Consider the following 17,363-nt stretch of genomic DNA (forward strand, 5'->3'; position numbering starts at 1 on the left):
CACAGCAAACAACAGCAGCAATAGTAGCAGCATTATAAAACTGTAATAGGTTTAACATCAGAAGTGCCTAATGTTTTGTAGTTACATCATTGTCAGAATTCCCCCAGCTACAGTATATGTCACTGGACGCTAACCTTAAATTATTGAAATACTGGAGTTAAAGGGAAGGATGTATTATCTATATAGCCCTATACAGCATCAAATAACAATAAGTTCCAGTAACATGCATACTGTATGTGGGTCTCATTTGTATAGGACACAGGATGAAAAGGAACTTTATACCAGGGTAGAAAACAGACTCCACTGTAGCCCTGACGGCAATGGTTGTACAACGTTTATTTGACTGTAATATCAATATTATCAGATTGATATAAATATGTTTAAAATGTGTGCAATTTCATGCTGCTCCTGCTTATTCCTTATATACAGACAGCACAGTATGCAGCATCTAAACAAAAAAACACAAACAAAGGTGAATTGGATCATCTTGCCCACAACAAGTCCCATTTTCACATGTTTGACAACGGATGGTGGCTGCAAAGGTCACAATTGCTTCTGTCCAATTATTTGCCCAACCTCACTAAAGTCCCATCAAACAAACAATATCCAGTATTAGAAAGTTCAAGTCACACTGTCCACAGATTACCCCAGTATACAGAAGACATATGGGGATGACCACATTGGCCCCTGATTGTTTCACCAGCACAGCTAACCCTGAGTATATACTGTATGTCCACTCACATAGGTCCTGTATTGTTTGGTATTTCAGAAATCCTATCCAGGAATGTGCCCATCATCAGTAGATCAGCTGGACTTGGTGAGTTTATAGTCCTAGTCCTCAGATGTCTATGGGACCAAACTGGCCAGAGAATATCCAGCTGAGGCTATGTCCCCTTGGGGTTGTTGAGAAGGGTGGTAAGTTCCTCAATGTAAGAAATGGTGCACTTTAACGTCTGGATCTTGGTGAGGGGTTGCCTGCCCTGACTGTAGACTGGTGGCAAATTTGTCCTCAGGGTGTGAAGGGCCTCTGCTATGGCCCTCATTCTCATCTTCTCCCTCTCACTGGCCTTTCTCCTACGTTGGGAGTTCATAACAGCTTTGAGACTATGCTGGACACGTTTGCTGGGCCCTCCTTTGCTGCTTTCCATTTCATGCTGGAAGTCAGTAGGGTACTGGAGCAACCTGTAGGCCACCATGTCCTCACCATAAGGCATCTCCTCCAGGCTGGATGGATGTGAGCAGCCAGAAAATGGAGACTCATAGGAGGCAGCTGGCGACAAACTCTGAGGAGATGGAGTCTGGCTGAGAGAGTAGTTCTCAGTATTTTGTTTCCAGTCCCAAGATGCAGACAAGTAAGTGGATTCTGGGTCAGAGCACAGGACATAGTTCTCTTCCATCTTTATAATAGGCTGATACACAGTGTCCATGACAAGAGCAAGGAGCAGGCAGTGAGGATGTGGGAGACACCAGAGTCCTGGAAATTAGCAGATGACATCCAGCTTCTCTGTGTGCTGCTGGCTAATTCTCTGTAGGAGTGGGGGAGACCCTTTTATACAGACCTGCCAAATCTGAGGTGGGCGTCTAAATGGTACAGTTCAAAGGAAACGGCAAAGTGTTAACATGGAAAATGAACTCCTGAAGTGTGACTTTACTCTCATGGAGAATTATCAGCCCTCAGCTAAAGTGTCTTTCAATAAACAAGACCAGGCCAGGAGGGGAGAGAAGGTTGATAGATCTTAGAGATGCAAATGTAAAAAAAAAAAAAAGTGTGCAAGACTTTAAAATGCAAGTTATTCTCCAAGTCACTTTTTAATATCAATAAATAAGATACAGAACGTGTGTACATACTGTATTAATAAAATGGCTTAGGGGTAAATGAGGTTTGTATAGGCAATTTTATACAAATTAATTTTTCATAGAACCTTAGGTACAGTACTATTCTATTAAAACACTATACATATGTCTCACTGATATTGTTATGGGGGAGGGGGGGTGTATGGCAGAGTCAAAAGGTTGACATGAGAATGTAGATACAAAAATGATCGACGCATGTTTTTTTTTTGGTCAAATCTTCTGTATTTCATGTTATGTGACCACCCTCAATACAAACGTCTTCCCTCGTGGGCTCGCTTCACTCACTACAGGTGACTATCCCCAATAGATGACCGCCTGGATGGTAACTCAAGCAAATGTTGGGAAAACATGTTAAACCCAAAAACCATGTGTCGACCATTTGTGTGTCGACCATTGTCATGTGGACCTTTTGAACTTGTCGCCCTTTTGTACCTGTTGACCTTAAGCACTGACGACTTTAAGCCCTGTCAACCTTTTGTACCTGTCAACCTAATGCATGTCGACCATATGGTACCGATCTATTGACTGTCAACCAATATATTGTCAATCTATCGTCCGGATACCCATCTCCACACAGAGAGCAAAACTGTGATTGGATGCCCAGTACCTCATGGCACCAGCCAGTGACAGAAACTTGAAGTTTTTCTCCCCAAAGCCAATAAATATGATGGAACCCCCCCCCCCCCCCCCACCTGTTGCTATCAGAAAAGCAAAGAATTTATGCACGCTCAAAAAAGGGGCGTGACCTTGCTAAAAGGGGCATGAATTTGCTGCAAGGGACATGGCAGTGCAGGAAATGCCTACCTTATACCTCAGTTTTGCAACCTGCACACCCAGACATTGGCCACCACACGAAAAATGTATCCTGATTCATGCCCCTTACATTATTTCTACTTTTTCTCCTTATAGTAATGCCACTTACACATTATGTCCATACCGTAATGACCATTACACAATATGCCACACACCATAATGCCCCTGACACATTATGCCCCACACTGTAATGCCCATTGCACAATATGCCACACGTCATAATGCCCCTGACACATTATGCCACAGACCGTAATGCCTGTGACACATTATGCCACACATCGCAATGCCCGTTATACTTTATGCCACACACCACATGTCCGTGATACATTATGCCACACACTGCACTGCCCATTATACATTATGCCCCATGGAAAGGCTATTTAATGACTTTTAAATGATCTGCTCATTGCCAGGGGTTTCCTGCTTTTGGTTCCATGCTCGTTGCCAGGGGTGTCATGCTTTGGGTGTCATGCTCATTGCCAGGGGTTTCATGCTCTGGGTGTCATGCTCATTCCCTGGGGTGTAATGCTCATTGTCAAGGGTTTTACTCACTGGGTGTCATGATCGTTGCCAGGGGGTAATGCTCATTGCCAGGGGTTTCATATACTGGGTGTCATGCTCGTTACCAGGGATTTCATGCACTTGGTGTCATGCTTATTGAAAGGGGGTAATACTCATTGTTAGGTGTTTCATGTGCTGGGTGTAATGTTCGTTGCCAGGTGGTAATGCTTGTTGCCAGGGATTTCATGCACTGTGTGTCATGCTCATTGCCAGGGATGTGTAATGCTTGTTGCCAGGGGTTTTCATCCTGTCGGTGTCATGCTCGTTGACAAGGGTGTAAGGCTGCCTCCAGCGCTTGCCAGCGCTATGCGCTCCCGCCACTTCCTGGCCTGTTATACTTTATGCCACACACCACATGTCCATGATACATTATGCCTCACACTGCAATAGTTTTCCCAATTCTGGTAGCAATCTCAAACTTATATATTATTATTATTATCTCCTATATATTAGCCCTGTGACTCTGTGCCTGCATTTCTAACGCTGGGCGGAGTCACAGTCACAGATCTGGGTGGCTGGATGCAGGCTAGGAACAGTCCCCTCCCACGGTCCGCCCATCCCGGCCCAGTCCCCTCCCCATCTCCGCCCACTCCCCTCTCTCCCCCCTCCCCGTACACTCCCTGCACCCTGGTGACACTGCAGCCGGTGACTGCTCAGCTGCCGCACAGTCCGGAGGAGAATGGCGTGGACGACCACTGACTGCCGCCCCCGCCCCACTCCCACCCACAGCCCTCACAACATCCGCCACCCACCCGCGACACATGCCCCGCACCCTACCACCCGCGGCACCCACACCTGCAGCACCCCACACCCATGGCACCCACATCTGCAGCACCCCCCGCCCCTCCCCCACCCATGGCAGCCACATCTGCAGCACTCCCCGCCCCTCCCCCACCCGCGGCACTCCCGCCCCTCCCCCACCCATGGCACCCACATCTGCAGCACCCCCCGCCCCTCCCCCACCCGCGACACTCCCGCCCCCACCCATAGCAGCCACATCTGCAGCACCCCCCGCCCCTCCCCCACCCGCGGCACTCCCGCCCATCCCCCCCCGCGGCCTTCCCTCCCCCTTCCCCGCCCATAACACCCACATCTGCATCACCCCCCACCCCTCCCCCACCCGCCGCACTCCCGCCCCTCCCCCACCTGCGGCACACGCCCCTCCCCCACCCGCGGCACTCCCTCCCCCACCCGTAGCACCCACACCTGCAGCACCACCCGCCGCACTCCCGCACCCTCCCCCATTCGCAGCACCCCCCGCCCCTCCTCCACCCGCGGCACCCACAGCACCCACCACATCTGTCCCCCACCCACGGTACATGCCATTCCGCCCCCACCCGTAGCATCCACAAACCACACCGCCCCCCTCCTCTCCCACCCGTGGCGCCCCCGCCCCTCCCACACCCCCGTACCCACCTCCCATACCCACCTCTCCCCCCCCCTGCACCTTCCCCACCCGCTGCACCTACAGCATCCACCACATCTGCCCCCCACTCGCGGCACACGCCCCTTCCCCGCCCGCTGCACTCCCTCCCCCACCCATAGCACCCTCTCCCACCCCCGCTGCACCCCCGCACCTCCCCCACCCCCATACCCACCTTTCCCCCACGCTACACCCCCGCACCCTCCACCCCACCTGCCCCTCCCACACCCGTAGCACCCACCACCACTCCCCCACCCGCGGCACCCCCCCTACCCCACTGCTCCCTACACCCCTCCCGCGGCACCCACAGCATCCACCACATTTGCCCCCCACCCGCGGTACTCCCGCCCCCTCCCCCACCCATAACACCCACACCCGCAGCACCCCCTCCCCTGCCCGCAGGGCATCCAGACCTCACCACACCCCCGCAGCCGCACCTCCCCAACCCCCATACCCACCTGTCCCCCCTCCCCCGTACCCTCCACCCCACCTGCCCCTCCCCCACCCGTAGCACCCACCACCCCTCCCCCACCCGCGGCACCCCCATACCCATCTCTCCCCCTCTACACCAATACTCCCTCCACCCCTCCCGCCCCTCCCCCATACGTGGCACCCACCACATTTGCCCCCCTACCCGCGGTACTCACAGCATCCACCACATTTGCCCCCCACCCGCGGTACTCCCGCCCCCTCCCCCACCCATAACACCCACACCCGCAGCACCCCCTCCCCTGCCCGCAGCACATCCAGACCCCACCACACCCCCACAGCCGCACCTCCCCCACCCCCATACCCACCTGTCCCCCCACCCCACCCGCACCCCCTCCCCCACCCATAACACCCACATCTGAAGCACCCCCCACCCCTACCCCACACGCCGCACTCCCGCCCCTCCCCCACCCGCGCAACACGCCCCTCCCCCACCCGCGGCACTCCCGCCCCCTCCCCCACCCGTAGCACCCACACCTGCAGCGCCACCCGCCGCACTCGCGCACCCTCCCCCATCAGCAGCAGCCCCGCCCCTCCCCCACCCACGGCACCCACCACATCTGTCCCCCACCCACGGTACACGCCCCTCCCCCACCCACACCACTCCGCCCCCTCCCCCACCCGTAGCACCCACAAACCGTGCCGCCCCCCTCCTCTCCCACCCGTGGCACCCCGCCCCTCCCCCATCCCCACCTCCCATACCCAACTCTCCCCCCCGCGGCACCCACAGCATCCACCACATCTGCCCCCACTCGCGGCACACGCCCCTTCCCCACCCGCTGCACTCCCTCCCCCACCCATAGCACCCTATCCTACCCCCACCCCACCCCCATACCCACCTCTCCCCCACGCTACACCCCTGCACCCTCCACCCCACCTGCCCCTCCCCAACTCGTAGCACCCACCACCCCTCCCCCACCCGCGGCACCCCCATACCCATCTCTCCCCATCTACACCACCGCTCCCTCCACCCCTCCCCCACCCGCGGCACCCACAGCATCCACCACATTCGCCCTCCACCCTCGGTACTCCCGCCCCCTCCCCCACCCATAGCACCCACACCCGCAGCACCCCCTCCACTGCCCGCAGCGCATCAAGACCCTACCACACCCCTGCAGCCGCAGTTTCCCCACCCCATACCCACCTGTCCCCCCTCCCCCGTACCCTCCACCCCACCCGCACCTCCCCCACCCGCGGCACCCACAGCATCCACCACATCCGCCCCACCCGCGGCACACGCCCCTCCCCAGCGCGCTGCACTCCTGCCCTCTCCCCCACCCGCAGCACCCCCGCACCTCCCCCACCCCACCCCCATGCCCACCTCTCCTTCCCGCTACACCCCCGCACCCTCCATCCCATCCGTGTCACCTACCACATCCATCCCCCACCCATAGCACATGCCCCTCCCCGACCCGTAGAACCCACAACCCGCGGCACCCCCTGTCCCTCCCCCACCCGCGGCACTCCCACCCCCATACCCACCACTCCCCCCCCCCCCCCGCTACACCCCCGCACCATAAAACCCGCCCGACCCAGCCCCACCCGCGGTATCCACCACATCCACCCCTCACCCGCGGCATTCACCACATATGCCTCGCACACCCTACCCCACCAGTAGCACCCACACCACACCCCACCCCTCCCACACCCACAGCACTCCCGCCCCCACCCGCAGCACCCCCCGCCCCTCCTCCACCCACGGCACCCACCACATCCATCCTCCGCACATGCTCCTCCCCCACCCGCCCCCTCCCCCACCTGTATCACCCACAACCCGCAAACCCCCCGCCCCTCCCCCACCCACAGTACCACCGCACCTCCCCCACCTCTCCCCCCGCTACACCCCCGCACCCTCCCATCCCTCAACCCACCCCCATACCCACCCGCACCTCCCCCACCTGCGGCACACACAGCATCCACCACATCCACCCATGGCACACGCCCCTCCCCCACCCGTAGCACCCACCCCCGCAGCACCCACCACCCCTCCCCCACCCCCACCCGCGGCACCCCCGCACCTCCATACCCACCTCTCCCCCCGTTACACCCCCTCATCCTCCACTCCACCCGCCGCACCTACAGCATCCACCACATCTGCCCCCCAACCGCTGCACATGCCCCCCTTCCCGCCCACAGCATCCACCACATCCCCCTCCCACCCGCGGCACTCCCGCTTCCTCCCCCACCCGTAGCACCCACACCCGCAGCACCCCCGCCCCCTCCCCTGCCCACAGCGCATCCGGACCCCCACCACACCCCCGCAGCCACCACTCCCCCAACCACAGCATCTCCGGCCCCCTCCCCCACCCCCACCCACATCATCTATAGACACCTTCCCCCATTCGTGGACCTACCACACCTCTGCTATCTGTGGGTATTGTGTGTATAAGCTGCCCTGCTACCTCTGGCCACTGCGTGGATACGTGGCTCTGATACCTGTGGGCACTGTGTGTATAAGCGGCTCTGCTGCCTGTGGGTATTGTGTGTATAAGCAGCTCTGCTACCTGTGGATATTGTGTGTATAAGCTGCCCTGCTACCTCTGGCCACTGTGTGTATACGCGGCTCCGTTACCTGTGGCCACTGTGTGTATAAGCTGCGCTGCTACCTCTGGCCACTGTGGGGATACGCGGCTCCGTTACCTGTGGCCATTGTGTGTATAAGCGGCTCAGCTACCTGTGTCCATTGTGTGTATACGCGGCTCTGATACCTGTGGCCACTGTGTGTATAAGCTACGCTGCATACACTAGCAGTATATACTACACTATGTTATTCATTGTGCCCTGCGGCCACTCTTCAAAGGGCTACGCCCCCTTGACAATCGCACGCCCTTCCCCCTTGCAATATTTACCCAATAGCATAAACTTTTTTTGCAGGTAATACTCCATATAATAATAATTATAGCACAGCTGAAGCCCGTGCAGGGGTTAACGGGTCGTAGCCTCTTGCAACGGTATTTTCTGTTTAACACCTTCCCTCTCTTTATCCTCTCCCTACCACCCTGCCTCTCCCTATCCTTTACCGATCGCACAGCGTTTCTGTACATTCTGTCCCCCCCCCCCCCCCCCCTACAACTCTCTATCTTTTCTCAACCGGACACCATTTCTGTATGCCCTCTATACTGCCCTGCGTTTCTGATTCTGTTATCTACCAGCCTGCGTATGTCCAAAGGTGTGCAGGGGTTAACGGGGCGTAGCCCCTAACGACGGTGTGAAGAGCGCCCGTAGGGCGTGATGAATCACCTAGTTGTTATTATTATAATGATAACAAACTGTGATTAGCGGCATTGCCTGGCTTTTATTTGCTTATTTTTTATCCACCCACCCTCTCTTTCTCTCTACCCCCAATAATTTCTCTCTCTACCTCATTCCAATACTTTCTCCAAACCCCTTCTCCCCCCACTGTCTCTATCACTGGCCCATCACTCTCTACTGTGCATCTCTGACACAAGTAGGAGGGTCAGGGTTAATACCAACTGCCATTTCAGGCCAATATGATGACATCATTTTTTATCAGCAGTCAGTTTTAGTATATAGATGACCTCTAGCTCATATATTTTTAGAGTAGTCTGGGGTACCAAGAGGGACACTATTTACATGGACCTGGAGCTGTGTGGGGGGCCTGCTGTGATAGCTTGAAAGTCAGAACAACAGCACACACATTTTTCACTGTATACAGAGCACTGTATGCAGAGCAACGTGTGGTCAAGCACCCATATTTAGCCACACCCTTTCTATCTCTGAGGCGCACCTGATGTCATGGTGGTTTTGACAATAGTAATAGTGACACCCTGCACATATATTTTCCAGAGCCGTAACTTTTTGGTGATTTGTGCTAGAGAAAGAATTGCGCCCCCCCCCCCCCCCCCTTCATTTTTACAATAGGGACATAAGGCGCATGCCTTGTGAGGAAGGGCATGACAAGACTGATCCCAGAGAAAGCCCATGCTATGATGCCCCTTCCCAAATTTCATATATTATAAATGTGGGCTATAAATGTCTTCAACCATTTATAGACCACAGCAAGAAAGTGGATTTGGACACAAATCCTCTTTATACCACATTCATGCACTTAACTTGAGATCTCGTTGTTATTCAGTAGCAATACCCTTTATTAAATAACACATTTCAATATACTGTCATACCCAGGATTCAAACCTATAACCTGCAAGTGAAAGTAATTAAAACAGATAATTGACAAGTGCCGCCAACAGCGCCCCCTACCCTGCAACGCTATGTGTGGAGCCCCTTCCGCACACACCTAGTTAGGGCCCTGATATTTTCACAATAGTACATACACTATCAGGTTCTTTATTTTATGAGAATAGTTGCAGTGACCCCAAACACATGAAAGTTTCACAGTAGTCCTAGCGCCCAGTACATATATTGTCACAGTAGTGGGGACCTCTGCATATTTATTGTCACAGAAAGCAAAATACATCATTAAACAACAACAACAACAAAAAATAGGATTTTAATACCTACCGGTAAATCCTTTTCTCTTAGTCCGTAGAGGATGCTGGGGATGCTTCAAGAACCATGGGGTATAGACAGGATCTGCAGGAGATATGGGCACACTATAAGACTTTGAATGGGTGTGAACTGGCTCCTCCCTCTATGCCCCTCCTCCAGACTCCAGTTATAGGAACTGTGCCCAGGGAGACGGACATTTCGAGGAAAAGGATTTAATTAATAATTTAAACTAAGGTGAGATACATACCAGCAGAGCCGGCCCTAACCAATATGATGCCCTAGGCAAGATTTTGTCTGGTGCCCACTAGCACCGCTGCTATTTCCAACCTCTGACCCTGCACCCCTTTCCCAGCACCATCACCCCTCACCCATAGCAGTCCTTATTATGGTGTTCCTACCCCTATATTTTAAATGGGAACAGTGCGCACATTCGACGCACAGCCCAAAAAGGGGCATGTTCTTTTGGGAAGGGGCATGGCCACACAATAGTACCCCCAATTCAAATTACGCCACACAGTAGTGTAACTTTATTCTTATTTTATCATGCGATAGTGTCCCTTATTTACATTACTTCACACACTAGTACCACTTTACCTTATAAACGTTACTCCTCACAGTAGTGCCCTTTATTCACATTACACCACACTATATTGCTCTTTATTCACATTACACCACCCAATAGTGCCCTTTCTATACAAGACGCCACACAGTAGAGCACCTTATACACATAATGCAACACATTAGTAATGTCTTTATACACATAATACCACACGGTAATGCTCCGGTCACATATAACACACATTATTAATGTCCTTATAAACATAAGGCACCTTACACATTATGCCAACCTTTATTAATGTCCTTATACACATAATGTCCCTTACACATATGCCGCACATTATTAATGCCCTTATACACATAATGACACACACAGTGCCTCTTACACATATACGGCACATTATTAATGCACTTATACACATAATGGCACACATAGTGCCTCTTCCACATATGCTGCACATTATTAATAAATTTATACACATAACACACATAATGCCACAACCCACCCACACATAGCACTCACACGGCTGCTTACACTGTGACCTTTGTCTCTGCTTGGATACAGATGTGTTCTTATACATCTTGCCTCAATACGCCATGCAGCAGGAGATGCCTGGGGTGAGTAAGCTGGCAGCTCTGCTAACGTCGGGCGCCTTTTTTGATGAGAATGCAACTTATTTGCATTGCTATGTGACTACGATGCACAAGCAGCTTCTGCTAATTAAAATGATATGCAGCATGCTTATATACTGTGTGCAGCTGTATCTGCATACGAAATGCTACACACAGAATATAGGCATGCCGCATATCATTTTAATCAGCAGAAGCTGCTGGTGCCCCTAGGCATACCAAATGCCCTAGGCATTTGCCTAGTTTGCCTATGCCTAGGGCCGCTCTGCATACCAGCTCACACCACCAACACGCCGTACAACATGGCATTCAACAACAACGGCATGACTAACATCAGTCACAGAGTTGACTGAACTCAATGCAACATGAGCGTAACAATAACCAAACTGCAGGTACAGCCCGCACTGGGACGGGCTCCCAGCATCCTCTACGGACTAAGAGAAAAGGATTTACCTGTAGGTATTAAAATCCTATTTTCTCATACGTCCTAGAGGATGCTGGGAATGCTTCAAGAACCATGGGGTTTATACCAAAGCTTTAGAATGGGCGGGAGAGTGCGGATGACTCTGCAGCACCGACTGACCAAACAAGAGGTCCTCCTCAGCCAGGGTATCAAACTTGTAAAATTTTGCAAAGCTGTTTGATCCCGACCAAGTAGCAGCTCGGCAAAGCTGTAATGCCGAGACCCCTCAGGCAGCCGCCCAGTATGAGCCCACCTTTCTGGTAGAATGGGCTTTAACCGATTTCGGTAACGGCAATCCTGCCGTAGAATGAGCCTGCTGAATCGTATTACAGATCCAGCGCGCATTAGTCTGCTTAGAAACAGGAGCCCCAATCTTGTTGGGAGCCCACAGGACAAACAGAGCCTATGTTTTCCTAAGATGCGCCGTTCTGGCGACATAGATCCTCAAAGCTCTGACCACATCGAGAGACTTTGACTCCGCCAAGGCGTCAGTAGCCACTGGCACCACAATTGGCTGGTTAACATGAAATGATGAAACCACTTTTGGCAGAAATTGTTGACGAGTTCTCAACTCCGCTCTATCAGAATGGAAAATCAAATAGGGGCTTTTGTGATTCAAAGCCGCCAATTCAGACACTCGCCTTGCAGACGCCAAGGCCAACAACATGACCACTTTCCAAGTAAGGAATTTTAACTCAACCTTGCGCAAAGGTTCAAATCAATGTGATTGCAAGAATTGCAACACCACATTAAGATCCCATGGTGCCACTGGGGGCATAAAGGGAGGTTGGATGTGCAGCACGCCTTTTACGAAGGTTTGAACTTCTGGAAGCCAATTCTTTCTGAAAAAAGATCAACAAGGCCGAAATTTGTACTTTAATAAAGCCTAACTTTAGGCCCGCATCCACACCTGCTTGTAGGAAATGGAGCCAACGCCCCAGGTGAATTTCTTCCGTAGGAGCCTTCTTGGATTCACACCAAGACACATATTTTCTCCAAATACGGTGGTAATGCTTTGCCGTTACTTCTTTTCTAGCCTGAAGAAGTATGAGAATGACTTCACTGGGAATACCCTTTTGGGCTAGGATTTGGCGCTCAACCGCCACGCCGTGAAACGCAGCCGCGGTAAGTCCTGATACACGCACGGCCCCTGTTGTAACAGGTCCTCCCGAAGAGGAAGAGGCCAGGGATCTTCTATGAGCAACTCCTGAAGATCTGGATACCAGGCCCTTTTTGGCCAATCCGGAACAATGAGGATCGCCTGAACCCTTGTTCTTCTTATAATTTTTATCACCTTTGGAATGAGTGGAAGTGGAGGGAACACATAGACCGACTGAAACACCCACGGTGTCACTAGGGCGTCCACTGCTATCGCTTGAGGGTCCCTTGACCTGGAATAATATCTCTGAAGTTTCTTGTTGAGGCGGGACGCCATCATGTCTACTTGAGGAACTCCCCAATGACTTGTCACTTCTGCAAAGACCTCTTGATGAAGACCCCACTCTCCTGGATGGAGATCGTGTCTGCTGAGGAAGTCTGCTTCCCAGTTGTCCACTCCTGGAATGAAGACTGCTGACAGAGCGCTGGCATGTCTTTCCGCCCAGCAAAGAACCTTCGTGGCCTCGGCCATTGCCGCTCTGCTCTTTGTTCCGCCTTGGCGGTTTATGTATGCCACTGCTGTCACGTTGTCTGACTGAATCAAGACCGGCAGACCTCGAAGAAGATGTTCTGCTTGCAGTATGTCGTTGTAGATGGCTCTTAATTCCAGAATGTTTATGTGTACACAAGCTTCCTGGCTCGACCACTTTCCCTGAAAGTTTCTTCCCTGTGTGACTGCTCCCCTGCCTTGGAGGCTTGCATCTGTGGTCACCAGGATCCAATCCTGAATCCCGAACCTGCGTCCCTCCAGAAGGTGAGAACTGTGTAGCCACCACAGAAGGGAATTTCTGGTCCTGGGAGAAACAATTATTTTCTGGTGCATGTCCAGGTGAGACCCGGACCACTGGTCCAACAGGTTCCACTGAAACACCCTGGCATGGAACCTGCCATACGGAATGGCCTCGTAGGCTGCCACCATCTTCCCCAGCAACCGAGTGCAGTGAAGAACTGACACCTTTGCCGGTTTCAGAATCTGTTTTACCATGTTCTGTATTTCCAGAGCTTTTTCCACTGGAAGAAAAATTCTCTGCAATTCTGTATCCAGAATCATACCCAGGAATGACAGCCGTGTCGTTGGATCCAACTGTGATTTTGGCAAATTTAGGAGCCAACCGTGTTGTTGCAGAGTCGTCAGTAAAAAAGGGCAACATTCTTCAACAATTGCTCCTTGGACCTCGCCTTTATGAGGAGATCGTCCAAGTACGGGATAATTGTGATTCCCTGCTTGCGCAGAGAACCATCATTTCCGCCATTACTTTGGTGAAAATCCTCGGAGCCGTGGACAGTCCAAACGGCAACGTCTGAAATTGGTAATGACAGCAAATCTCAGATAAGCCTGATGTGGAGGATATATGGGGACATGTAAGTAGGCATCTTTTATGTCTACCGACACCATAAAATCCCCCTCCTCCAGACTGGAGATCACTGCTCGTAGAGACTCCATCTTGAATAGAGATGTGCACTTGAAATTTTTCGGGTTTTGTGTTTTGGTTTTGGGTTCGGTTCCGCGGCCGTGTTTTGGGTTCGACCGCGTTTTGGCAAAACCTCACCGAATTTTTTTTGTCGGATTCGGGTGTGTTTTGGATTCGGGTGTTTTTTTCAAAAAACACTAAAAAACAGCTTAAATCATAGAATTTGGGGGTCATTTTGATCCCAAAGTATTATTAACCTCAAAAACCATAATTTCCACTCATTTTCAGTCTATTCTGAATACCTCACACCTCACAATATTATTTTTAGTCCTAAAATTTGCACCGAGGTCGCTGGATGACTAAGCTAAGCGACCCTAGTGGCCGACACAAACACCTGGCCCATCTAGGAGTGGCACTGCAGTGTCACGCAGGATGTCCCTTCCAAAAAACACTCCCCAAACAGCACATGACGCAAAGAAGAAAAAAAGAGGCGCAATGAGGTAGCTGTGTGAGTAAGCTAAGCGACCCTAGTGGCCGACACAAACACCTGGCCCATCTAGGAGTGGCACTGCAGTGTCACGCAGGATGTCCCTTCCAAAAAACCCTCCCCAAACAGCACATGACGCAAAGAAAAAAAGAGGCGCAATGAGGTAGCTGTGTGAGTAAGATAAGCGACCCTAGTGGCCGACACAAACACCGGGCCCATCTAGGAGTGGCACTGCAGTGTCACGCAGGATGTCCCTTCCAAAAAACCCTCCCCAAACAGCACATGACGCAAAGAAAAAAAGAGGCGCAATGAGGTAGCTGTGTGAGTAAGATAAGCGACCCTAGTGGCCGACACAAACACCTGGCCCATCTAGGAGTGGCACTGCAGTGTCACGCAGGATGTCCCTTCCAAAAAACCCTCCCCAAACAGCACATGACGCAAAGAAAAAAAGAGGCGCAATGAGGTAGCTGTGTGAGTAAGCTAAGCGACCCTAGTGGCCGACACAAACACCGGGCCCATCTAGGAGTGGCACTGCAGTGTCACGCAGGATGTCCCTTCCAAAAAACCCTCCCCAAACAGCACATGACGCAAAGAAAAAAAGAGGCGCAATGAGGTAGCTGTGTGACTAAGCTTAGCGACCCTAGTGGCCGACACAAACACCGGGCCCATCTAGGAGTGGCACTGCAGTGTCACGCAGGATGGCCCTTCCAAAAAACACTCCCCAAACAGCACATGACGCAAAGAAGAAAAAAAGAGGCGCAATGAGGTAGCTGTGTGAGTAAGCTAAGCGACCCTAGTGGCCGACACAAACACCTGGCCCATCTAGGAGTGGCACTGCAGTGTCACGCAGGATGTCCCTTCCAAAAAACCCTCCCCAAACAGCACATGACGCAAAGAAAAAAAGAGGCGCAATGAGGTAGCTGTGTGAGTAAGATAAGCGACCCTAGTGGCCGACACAAACACCGGGCCCATCTAGGAGTGGCACTGCAGTGTCACGCAGGATGTCCCTTCCAAAAAACCCTCCCCAAACAGCACATGACGCAAAGAAAAAAAGAGGCGCAATGAGGTAGCTGTGTGACTAAGCTTAGCGACCCTAGTGGCCGACACAAACACCGGGCCCATCTAGGAGTGGCACTGCAGTGTCACGCAGGATGGCCCTTCCAAAAAACACTCCCCAAACAGCACATGACGCAAAGAAGAAAAAAAGAGGCGCAATGAGGTAGCTGTGTGAGTAAGCTAAGCGACCCTAGTGGCCGACACAAACACCTGGCCCATCTAGGAGTAGCACTGCAGTGTCACGCAGGATGTCCCTTCCAAAAAACCCTCCCCAAACAGCACATGACGCAAAGAAAAAAAGAGGCGCAATGAGGTAGCTGTGTGACTAAGCTTAGCGACCCTAGTGGCCGACACAAACACCGGGCCCATCTAGGAGTGGCACTGCAGTGTCACGCAGGATGGCCCTTCCAAAAAACACTCCCCAAACAGCACATGACGCAAATAAAAATGAAAGAAAAAAGAGGTGCAAGATGGAATTGTCCTTGGGCCCTCCCACCCACCCTTATGTTGTATAAACAGGACATGCACACTTTAACCAACCCATCATTTCAGTGACAGGGTCTGCCACACGACTGTGACTGAAATGACGGGTTGGTTTGGACCCCCACCTAAAAAGAAGCAATTAATCTCTCCTTGCACAAACTGGCTCTACAGAGGCAAGATGTCCACCTCATCATCATCCTCCGATATATCACCGTGTACATCCCCCTCCTCACAGATTATCAATTCGTCCCCACTGGAATCCACCATCTCAGCTCCCTGTGTACTTTGTGGAGGCAATTGCTGCTGGTCAATGTCTCCACGGAGGAATTGATTATAATTCATTTTAATGAACATCATCTTCTCCACATTTTCTGGATGTAACCTCGTACGCCGATTGCTGACAAGGTGAGCGGCGGCACTAAACACTCTTTCGGAGTACACACTTGTGGGAGGGCAACTTAGGTAGAATAAAGCCAGTTTGTGTAAGGGCCTCCAAATTGCCTCTTTTTCCTGCCAGTATAAGTACGGACTGTGTGACGTGCCTACTTGGATGCGGTCACTCATATAATCCTCCACCATTCTTTCAATGGTGAGAGAATCATATGCAGTGACAGTAGACGACATGTCCGTAATCGTTGTCAGATCCTTCAGTCCGGACCAGATGTCAGCATCAGCAGTCGCTCCAGACTGCCCTGCATCACCGCCAGCGGGTGGGCTCGGAATTCTGAGCCTTTTCCTCGCACCCCCAGTTGCGGGAGAATGTGAAGGAGGAGATGTTGACAGGTCGCGTTCCGCTTGACTTGACAATTTTCTCACCAGCAGGTCTTTGAACCCCAGCAGACTTGTGTCTGCCGGAAAGAGAGATCCAAGGTAGGCTTTAAATCTAGGATCGAGCATGGTGGCCAAAATGTAGTGCTCTGATTTCAACAGATTGACCACCCGTGAATCCTTGTTAAGCGAATTAAGGGCTCCATCCACAAGTCCCACATGCCTAGCGGAATCGCTGTGTTAGCTCCTCCTTCAATGTCTCCAGCTTCTTCTGCAAAAGCCTGATGAGGGTAATGACCTGACTCAGGCTGGCAGTGTCTGAACTGACTTCACGTGTGGCAAGTTCAAAGGGCATCAGAACCTTGCACAACGTTGAAATCATTCTCTGCGCTTGAGACAGGTGCATTCCACCTCCTATATCGTGCTGAATTGTATAGGCTTGAATGGCCTTTTGCTGCTCCTCCAATCTCTGAAGCATATAGAGGGTTGAATTCCACCTCGTTACCACTTCTTGCTTCAGATGATGGCAGTTGTTTTTGGTGGTGCTCCAGTCTTCTGTACGTGGTGCCTGTACGCCGAAAGTGTCCCGCAATTCTTCTGGCCACCGACAGCATCTCTTGCACACCCCTGTCGTTTTTTAAAAAATTCTGCACCACCAAATTCAAGGTATGTGCAAAACATGGGACGTGCTGGAATTTGCCCATATTTAATGCACACACAATATTGCTGGCGTTGTCC

General features: G+C 52.1%; 1 protein-coding gene across 1 annotated transcript; it reads right to left on the reverse strand.

Annotated features, from left to right (window-relative positions):
- Nucleotides 1-884: 884 nt before the first annotated feature.
- On the reverse strand, nucleotides 885-1,427 carry MSGN1 (mesogenin 1). The gene has a single exon (XM_063919234.1). It carries the CDS (start codon nucleotides 1,425-1,427, stop codon nucleotides 885-887), a length of 543 nt encoding a protein of 180 aa, XP_063775304.1.
- Nucleotides 1,428-17,363: the final 15,936 nt, after the last annotated feature.

The sequence above is a fragment of the Pseudophryne corroboree genome, chromosome 4, assembly GCF_028390025.1.
Source record: "Pseudophryne corroboree isolate aPseCor3 chromosome 4, aPseCor3.hap2, whole genome shotgun sequence".
NCBI classification, from domain to species: domain Eukaryota; kingdom Metazoa; phylum Chordata; class Amphibia; order Anura; family Myobatrachidae; genus Pseudophryne; species Pseudophryne corroboree.

Bases quoted from the DNA above. Each gene is read 5' to 3' on its own strand.
- MSGN1 (XM_063919234.1), bottom strand. From the start codon at position 1,427: ATGGACACTGTGTATCAGCCTATTATAAAGATGGAAGAGAACTATGTC.